General features: G+C 40.7%; 1 protein-coding gene across 1 annotated transcript in view; it reads left to right on the top strand.

Moving 5' to 3' along the window:
- Window positions 1-2,105: 2,105 nt before the first annotated feature.
- The window catches only part of TBC1D9B (TBC1 domain family, member 9B (with GRAM domain)), a gene marked incomplete at its 5' end in the record, with an annotated part of 18,199 nt that continues 10,851 nt past the window's right edge, over window positions 2,106-9,453 (top strand). The window contains 7 exons of the mRNA XM_010012050.1: window positions 2,106-2,220; window positions 5,156-5,274; window positions 6,355-6,583; window positions 7,204-7,462; window positions 8,098-8,305; window positions 8,438-8,650; window positions 8,820-8,981. Of these exons, the coding sequence (XP_010010352.1) occupies window positions 2,106-2,220; window positions 5,156-5,274; window positions 6,355-6,583; window positions 7,204-7,462; window positions 8,098-8,305; window positions 8,438-8,650; window positions 8,820-8,981 (1,305 nt within the window). The remainder of the gene's footprint in view (window positions 2,221-5,155; window positions 5,275-6,354; window positions 6,584-7,203; window positions 7,463-8,097; window positions 8,306-8,437; window positions 8,651-8,819; window positions 8,982-9,453) is intronic.

The raw sequence follows: 9,453 nt of genomic DNA on the forward strand, positions 1-9,453 counted from the left end.
CGGCGGGGTCTGTGCAGCGCCTGGCACTGCGGCCGGGCCTCCCCTGGGTGCTGTTGCACAAGGGAGGGCGAGTAACTGTAACGGGGGCGGCTGGGGCGACCCTGTTGCCTTGCCAGGAATGGCTCCCCTCTCCTCCATCCTCGCGTTGCCTGGAATTACTGAGTTGTTTTCTTTATATATATGTTTTTTCCCCAAGATTTAGAGGGTGAAAGTAAGATGTAGTTTTTAACTAATACATGTATGAAAACTGCTGTGCTTGGGTCAGGGGTGAAGGTGTGCGGGTGCCTGATAGCGATGGAGCAGCCCCAGTCAGTGTGTGTGCCTGATACCCTGTTTGGTGACAGGAACCTTTAAACCAACTGTCACAGTGACCAAGGTGCAATGTTAACAACAACAAAACAGTCCCCTTACTTATAAAACACCCTGCTTATGTGCAGAATGCTGACACGGTTACGTGGATAACCAAAATGTGCTTTTTACGTTGGTGTATTACACACAACCACTTTCCTGGATTAACCCTGTTAACCAAACACACTGACTGCAGAAATGGCTCAAGCTGATAAACACCCTTAAGCGTGTTTCATGTGTTTACAGTGTTCAAAATGATTTTGAATTGCTCTGTTTTGTGTAACGTAACTTACTTGTGTAATTTCACATGTAGGCATGTGATTGTATTGTGGGGTTTCCCAGGTTCTTGCAAGAAGAAATGATACCTAGTGCTGTTCTGGAAACACTTAAACTGATCTGTTGTAAAGCGATGGAAGCTTTGAGCCAGTTTACTTCTTGAGCTAGTTTAGCTAAGTAAGAGAGTCTTATTCAGAGCTCCTGTGTGTTAAAAGCCACGTGTCCTCCTTATGGAGCTGCACAACTGCAAGTTGACGTCTTAGAGTTAGAATGGAGATTCTTAGCCAAGCTGGAAAGGTGTTTAAGTTGCCTTTGTACTCAGATTCTTAAACATGTCTTTTTACTGATCCATATGTCAGTATTTGACACATTTGTTACTGTTATAGGAAGTATGCAGAATGACTTTTTAACCCGTTCTGTCTAAAACTGTACACAAGAAACGTGGAGCCAAAACAGATCCTGCTGTGCTGGATACATACGTACTTGGTTTAAGGATTACCAGATGAGCTTGCTATGTATGGATTTTGTCTTGAACTGTGATCAGTGGTATATTCCTAGTCTCTTACTTGCTTTTGGATAGCCAAAGGAGATAAAGGGGAGGAAGTAACATGTTTCATGGTAATGAATAAGATATGGGTGAGACTTGCCCAAACCATACAGAGGAGAGCATGGGCCTCTCAAATAGGGATCCAGAGGAGGAACCATACTCTCCAAGTTCTAATGTTATAAAACTAGTCATGAGGAAGTTGCAAAATTAATTTGCCTTAAAGATGCTCCTAATACATTATGTAGAGTAACAAAGCAAAGTCTTATCTTTGATTTATCTAGAAAAGAGACTGGATTGAAATACCTGGGTTTGCTTTACAAAGTCTGGTGGCTATCAGCATTTGTTCTGGAAGTGCTTCCTTTTTTATTTAACATCATGTAAAAAAACTACTTGAATTTCTGTATTACCAAATTCTGATTCCCAGCCTTCTTTCTTTGTTTAATCAAAGTACTTCCAGAAACAACACCGAAACCTGTGAGTACCAGTTTTTCTGGAGCTGCTTGATTCCAATTTGGATGAGTTATCTTACCTACTGTTTGCATAGGTGATGCTGAAAGATACAGCATTGAAAACTCTTTGGTGGTGGTTTAGTTTAGTAGGCTTAAAAATCACTTTTAGCAACAAAAACCCCACAGAGGAAATTACATTTCACTTTTATTAGAAAACTCTCCTAGGAAGGCAGAGGATTATAATGAGGTTTAGGAGACACTTAATTGCCATCTAAACTTTCTCCATTACCGGTGGGATTGGCTGTAGCTGGTTTATAGGTAATTTGCTTGCAGTGACTGTATGTGTCTCAGCCAAGTGCTGTTGTTCCTCCATCACAGCATACATAATAGGAACATCATTTTTCTCTAGTGCTGATCCTGTATTTTTACTTAACCCAATTCTTCATTTTGCTAATACATTGTTGTAATTTCTCCCTCTTTGCCTCATAGGTCTTCTTGTGGGAACATTAGACGTGGTTTTGGATTCCAGTGCCAGAGTTGCCCCATACCGTATTCTGCACCAGACTCAGGACTCTCAAGTGTATTGGGCAGTGGCGTGCGGTATGTAGTGATGTGACTCTTGTTGGGGGCTGGATTTTTGTTATCTTGTTATCTTTTTGGTTCAGATAATCAGTGATCCCACAGAGGAGTATTCCGTGACTGCTCAGGAAACGTTCTAGAGCTTCTGGTGGGGTAGTGGAAGATGTCAGAAATGACAAAACTTCTCAGTGTTGTTTAAACTATAGTTTAGGAACTTAACCCTCTGTAAAAAGCTTCTGTTTCTGCAGTGTTATGAGTTTTCTTTTTTCCAAGGTGTATCTGTTTGCAAGGTCATAGTGAGATTGTTCAGAAATTAAAACCGTGATGGTAATATTGCTGTGGGAGGTGAGTGTTGTGCCAAAACCTGCTTACCAGAGCGCTGTACAAGATGGGAACATGTAAGGTTGTTCAAGGTGCCAAACGCTCTTTGGGGAATCTCTTTATGATCTCGATCCAGTTTACTGTTTCTGCCATTTCTGGCCTGTAACAGATTTATAGATACACTATATCTGGATAATACATTACTTTAATATTTTTTTTAAACATCAGAAATCTTTGGCTTCTTTCACTTGAGAGATGTAACTGCTCTGTTAGAACATCATGGTACAACCTTCTAATATCTGCTGGTAAACTTTGATTAAAGCTTTAGGTCCTACTGGTTGCTAAAGAGAAAAATATCTTCAGACATATTTGTTAGACCAACTTTGTTTGTAATAAGAATCTTCACTTCTCACTTTGTGATTGAGACATAAAATCTGAGCATGAAGTAATCACATGCTCAGCCCAGAGATCTTGGTGTCTTGTTTTCCCTGTTCCTCTCTTCTCCCCAGGCAACCACCACAATATTCTCCCTTGCAGAGCTACTTAAATTCTGCAGAAGAGAGGTTTAGAAGTTGCTGTGTTTCACAGAAAGTTTCCCTTTTGAGGAGGGTGGAGGCAGAGAGGAAGAAAGACAGAAAACAAAATGGCAAGCCAGAACCTGCATAGAAAAAAGCAGAATATTTAGTGGCCACATACGGTGCAAATCCGAAATTTTTAGTATCTTGACATTAATGAGTGTGTTATTTTGGGGTATTTTATGCATGTTTAAATTGATATCCTCTATATCTCAGTTACTTTTAAGAAATGAAGCATGGTAAATGAGTTGGGCTCTATAACAACTGAATGGAGTTTGATAAATAATTATACTGGTGTAAATCTATTGTCTTCATCCAAAGTATTTTTTTAATCATACCTGGTTCTCATTTGACTGTCAAAGTAAAAGTACTGGCTTTCACTTAAAGTTATAAAATATATATGGCTCGCCAGTTGAAAAATGTGTATCTTTTATGTACAATTTATCATGTATAAATACTAGGCAGCATTCTGGTCATGCACACAGCTTCAGCCTTCCAGCACTTTGTTCTCACAACTCTCTGTAGAAATTGTTTTACTCCTTCTTGAATGTAATTTGAATGTTGTTCTTAGATGACAGTTACTGAGGCCTGGCTTATTTTAACAATTTCTCTGCTGCCACTTGGTGGGAGATGCAGCTCCTGAAACAAAACAGAACCCAGACTTTATTCCCCTGCCATTGTTGCTGGACCTGTGGGATTTTTGACAGCCAAAGCATCCTATAGTTGATAATTCTGTGACCTTAAAATAAGCCATTTTGTATTACTCAAAATCATTAGTGCTTTAAAAACACTGTCAGATGGCTAACATAGATGTCAGGTAAACTTACACACAGAGGCAAAAGAATAAGTATGTGTTGTCTAATCCATTGGGCTGTACACACAGACTCAAATTCAAAGCCCTGCAGTGCTTTGAGACAAGACAGCTTACTTGCTTCTAGTTTTTGGTTTCAGGTCTTGGAGTTATTCTTGCTTATGAAACCACAGATGAGCTGGCATTGGGTTTTGTGGGGAAGTGTCTAAGTGCAAATACATGAAGACTTTTTCACTGCTGAAGCTGCCTCTTAAAGTCAGGTAGAGCAATAGCTTTAGGGAAGAGCTTGGGTGTTTGCTGCTTTCTTCTCTTCCATCATTAACCACAGGGAGGGATGTACTCACAATGAAATCGGGTAGAGGAAGGCATGCTGTTAACTTTTTTAGATAGCCCACTGCTTTTGTCTGAAACATCAGAAGATAAATTTACTGGAATTTGGCAAAGAGAAACTTACTTACAAATGTGTTCGACTTGCATTTAAACAGAATTCCTTTTTTCTGCATTTAACGATGTTTCTTGTTAAATCAATTGCTTTTTAATTTTTCTGCATTTTTTCTGCCTGCAAGAGGGTAGAGTGATAGCTGTCAATAGAGAGGAGGAAATCTTCCAGTAAACAAATCGTTGAAATCATGTCAATTAAGGTAACTTTCTATAGGAATGTTCTTCAAGTTGGTGACACAGTGCAGCTTGGTCTTTGTGAGCTGCTGTAAATGCTATGGTTAAAGGCAACAAGCTGGTAGAAAGTTTGGTGACACATTTTTACTTAAGAAAGTAAAAAACGTTGCCATGAATATTTTGGTTGCATTTTGTTTTGGAATTTTATGCTCTTTGCTGACCATTGCCCATGGAAGATGGAACCTCTTTGTAGGTATAAAAAGTTCAGTTCTAAAATTTTAGGATTCTACTGAAAGTTTATTTTTGCTCCAGAATACCAGGAATTAGAAGAGTCTGGTACATAAGTCACATTTTGTCTGGGGAAAAAAGCTGTGTTTGGTGTGCACTTGCTGATAGGATGGATGGTCTGTTGGTAATGCTATTATCCCTGGTGGCAGTGGAGACATTTCATTAGAAACATAATGTTGGTGTACATAAAATATCCTTGACAGTTATACAGTCGATGTGTTTGATTTGTCCTGATCATTGTTTGGTAACTATTAGTTTCCTGCTGTGAACTTGGAGGGAAAAAAAAGACCATGTTCTAATTTCTTTCTTCTTTACTCTTCCCATCATCTTTCACCCCTTCCATTAGGGTCGTCTCGTAAAGAGATCACAAAGCATTGGGAATGGCTGGAGAATAACTTACTGCAGACTCTCTCCATCTTTGATAATGAAGAAGATATCACCACCTTTGTGAAAGGCAAGATACATGTAAGTGGCATGTTTCCCTTAAGGACTTCCAGATCTTGAGAAAGAATGGGGAGGTGGCTTGAAGAATATTTTACCTGAGGGAGGGAGGGAGGGAGGGCGGAAGAGCTCCATGGCAAAACTTCTCTCTGCTCCCTTTTCAGACACACATACATTTGCAATTGTCATGGAACACATATGGTATTATCAGCATCATGTTACAGTCGTAACACTGGCCAAATGTATTTGTGTGTGGGGAAGGTTACAAGCAGTAGATCTCAGGGAAGAGCCTGCTTAGGATGCTCTTACTAATGAAAATATAATACCTCTTTAAAATCCTTTCTGATTATACCTTTGATGCAGAGAGAATGTTTAACAAGGATTCATCTAGCAACAAATACAGCAGAGAGAATTCTAGTTTGCAAGTAATACACTTGTCCTGCCACAGTGCTTTAGAAGGTATCTAGGTTGTGAAGGAACTGCACCCCAATTTCCACTGACTTGAGTCAGACAGGTGTCTGCTTGTTGTGCAGTGAACACATTTCAGATTCCCAGCCCACAAATTCTCCACTGTAGAAACCTATAAATACAGTTTTTTGTTGAACAGCAGCAATTTGAGTCTTTTTCAGTACTCCCGTCAGATTCTTTGTATTTTCTGTATGTGAGAGAGATTGTGGTCATTTGTTTTTTCCTTCTGGCCAGTCAAGATGTGACAGAATGTGGTGTTCTGCCCTTCCTGGCAGATGATCTTCTTCCTGTTGAAGAAGCATGTATGCAAGTGAAAACAGACTTGAGTTCTCCTGCAGGGTGTTCAAAGTGTTACCAGGCCAGCCATGAGAAACACAGTCAAGTCTTAAACACGAATGCTTGCTGCATGTGTTCAGGAATAGGTCATAGACTCCCAGACTATTTGGCTGCTCTTTCTACATATCTTTACTATTTCTCTAACTTGACAGGAGAAATGGTAACTGCTGTGTCATGTTTCTTCTTTCTGTCTTCCAGATTGCTGCCATGACCTTTTGCTGTCTATTATGTCTGTCAGCAGGCATGTTCCCTTCTGTTACGTCTCTTATTTCTTCTCTCTCTCCTCCCATGTCCTTTCAGGGAATTATTGCTGAAGAGAACAAGAATGAGCAGCCCCAGAGTGAAGAGGATCCAGGTAAATTCAAAGAGGCTGAACTGAAGATGCGGAAGCAGTTTGGGATGCCCGAGGTGGAGAAGTTGGTCAATTACTATTCCTGCAGCTATTGGAAGGGCCGTGTACCCAGGCAGGGATGGCTGTACCTCACTGTCAATCATCTTTGTTTCTACTCCTTCCTACTGGGCAAAGAGGGTGAGTTATAAGCCTGTTGGTTGGTTTTCTGCCATTTATCGTGTACTTTTTGGTGCAGTTGATCTTGTGTGTGAACTTTTTTTTTAAGATGACAGGGTTTTTCCCTTTTAGGAATCCTTTGGGCTCTGGCTCAATGTGTAGATCAGTCCTTGCACTCATAAGCACTTCAGGGGTGTTTAGACTGAATGGCTGAGTCAATTCTTGTACAAGAACACCCAATGTTTTACTTAAACTGGATTAGAGAACCAAGCAGTATTTTTATCTTGGAGAGTTTTATTTGGAAGCAGCACCAGGACCCGATATTTACAAAGCCTGAACTCCTGAGTTCAAAAGCTGATTTGCTGGAAAGAAAGAATGAAATCTTGAGTAATTGTACTTGAAGGTATTTACTGGATAGGAGTCCTTTTGGAACTGCATTGTTTCTAGTCTAGTTAATCACAAGGGTTACTTCCAAGTATTTTTGGACAACCCAGTAAAAGTATGAGGAAAATAATTGTACACGTCTGAGAGGGGAAAGAAGTGCTGCTACGCTGAGAGCTTACTGGCGCCTTGAGCCTCATTTCTGATTGTTGTTTTGCCTAAAATGGTAATAGTAGGGTTTTTAATCTTTTTTTTCCCAGTTACGCTGGTGATCCAGTGGGTGGATGTAACCCAGCTGGAAAAAAATGCCACACTGCTGTTCCCTGAGTGCATTAAAGTAAGCACAAGAGACAGTGAACTTTATTTTTCCATGTTTCTCAACATTAACGAGACATTCAAGCTGATGGAGCAGTTGGCTAATATTGCTATGCGGCAGCTGCTGGATAATGAGAGCTTCCTACAGGACAAGTCCCTCCCAAAGCCCAGGAAGCCTCTTAAGAACATCTCTGCATTAAAAAGGTATGTGTTTCCAGCAGTGAGGAAACAAGACAAATAACAGGATTGTTACAATAAATCTGCATTACTGTGTAGCTCCTAGTTGCCTCTGGGGTTCTCTCACTCTCGGGGCTGTATCACTTGCTCCTATCATTAGGCCTGATCTTTTTCCCATCCCAGATTGGTACTGAATTCACACACACCCTCATGTCTTACTCATGCATGAGTAGGCACGGTCAGGAGGAATTTTCAACTACAAACTGTTGCAAATCCTGTTAAAACAAAGTGAAAAAAGAGAATTACATCAGTCCCATTGTCTGAAGTTGAAGAATTATAAAAAAAAATACACATTTTTGTTGTAATAAATCCTGCTGCTGGGGACTGTTCTCTGCAGTTTCAGCAGCTGATATAATGTTTAAGTTTTGCAGATGCAATTGCATATTTTATCTTGTATTGCAGGACATACCTTGTCAGTGAAGCATGTCTGAAGGCTGAAAGAGGAGTCAGATAAGGGGTAGCATCTCAGTTAGAGAAATGAATACTAAGAATACACAGCACAGTCTGAAGGTTGTGATTGGAATCAACACTTAAGATTAGTGTTTGAGTGGGTTTTTCCAGTGAGAAAAAACCTCTGGGGATTACTCTTTACTTTTCTCCAGAGACCTGGATGCTCGAGCCAAAAATGAGTGCTACCGTGCCACTTTCCGGTTGCCCAAGGATGAATGTCTGGACGGACACACAGATTGTACCTTGTGGACACCATTCAACAAGATGCATATTCCTGGCCAGATGTTTGTTTCCAACAATTACATCTGTTTTGCCAGCAAGGCAGAGGAGGCCTGTCATCTCATCATTCCTCTCAGGGAGGTAGGAATTTCTTAGCTGTGTATTAAGACTATAGGCCTTTCTTGTCCTTTGTGTGCTTCTGTCTTTTGTGCAGTGCTTTATAGATCATAGAGAATCTCCTAGATCCAAATGGCCCTTGTCTTTGTCTTCTAGGTGACAATAGTTGAGAAAGCAGATAGTTCCAGTGTCTTGCCCAGCCCTCTGTCCATCAGCACTAAAAGTAAAATGACCTTCTTCTTTGCCAATCTGAAAGACCGAGATTTCTTGGTACAGAGAATCTCTGACTTCTTGCAGAGAACACCATCCAAGAAACCATGTGGCAGCGACAGGGAATGGAAGTGGAATTTGACTGATCCTGGTTGCGAGGTACTAAGGAAATAGCAGGGAGGAGCATTTGTCAGCTTTTCAGAGCAGTGCTCCTTACAGCATTAACATGTTAACAGTGCTCCTTGCCAGCAAATGCTGTCTCTTTGTTACACAACTAGCAGAGGAGGGGGGCTGCCTGAGCTCAGCTGCTTTATGTTCTGTTGTTCAGGAGGTTCCAGAGCTGCCTTCCAGCAGCCCGCTTGCAATTAGCCCCATGTCTGCTCTCAGCAGTCGACCTGTCAACTTCTGTGCTGGGGAAGTGCCAACAGCCTCACAGGGACTACTCAAACTCTTCAGAAGAAATTCCGAGGAGCTCTCAGGACCCAAAGGGGTAAAAAATACTTTAACTTAAAAGAATTAACTCTAAACAGTTTGCAGTAGGTTGCAGATTTCCTGTCCTGCTCTAAGACTTAAAGTGCATTTTATCCCTGGTCAGTCCTGCAGTTATCACTGCTTTGTCTGTCACAATGATAGGGCTACATAGATGTAACCTGACTGTCAGCTTGCTTTATCAGTACTGAGATACCTGAGATACTTCACTAGAGGGTGAGAATTTAGTGTTACTGTGCTGCTGGGATGTAAATTCATGTCTGTGAAGAACTTCTTTTCTTCAGATCAAGAAAGCAGACCTCTGCTTGCTAGTTAATCATCTTAGACCATGGTTGTGCTTGCATTTATGTAGGGGTTTGCAAGGTATAATACAATTGCACAGTCCATGTTAGTGTTGTAAAGAATTGACTTTAAGCAAGGTCAGAACTGATTCATAACAATGTAGGTTAGAATGCACCTTTTCATTCAGCAGG

This window comes from Nestor notabilis, unplaced genomic scaffold (genome assembly GCF_000696875.1).
Source record: "Nestor notabilis isolate BGI_N333 unplaced genomic scaffold, ASM69687v1 scaffold18550, whole genome shotgun sequence".
Lineage (NCBI taxonomy): Eukaryota > Metazoa > Chordata > Aves > Psittaciformes > Psittacidae > Nestor > Nestor notabilis.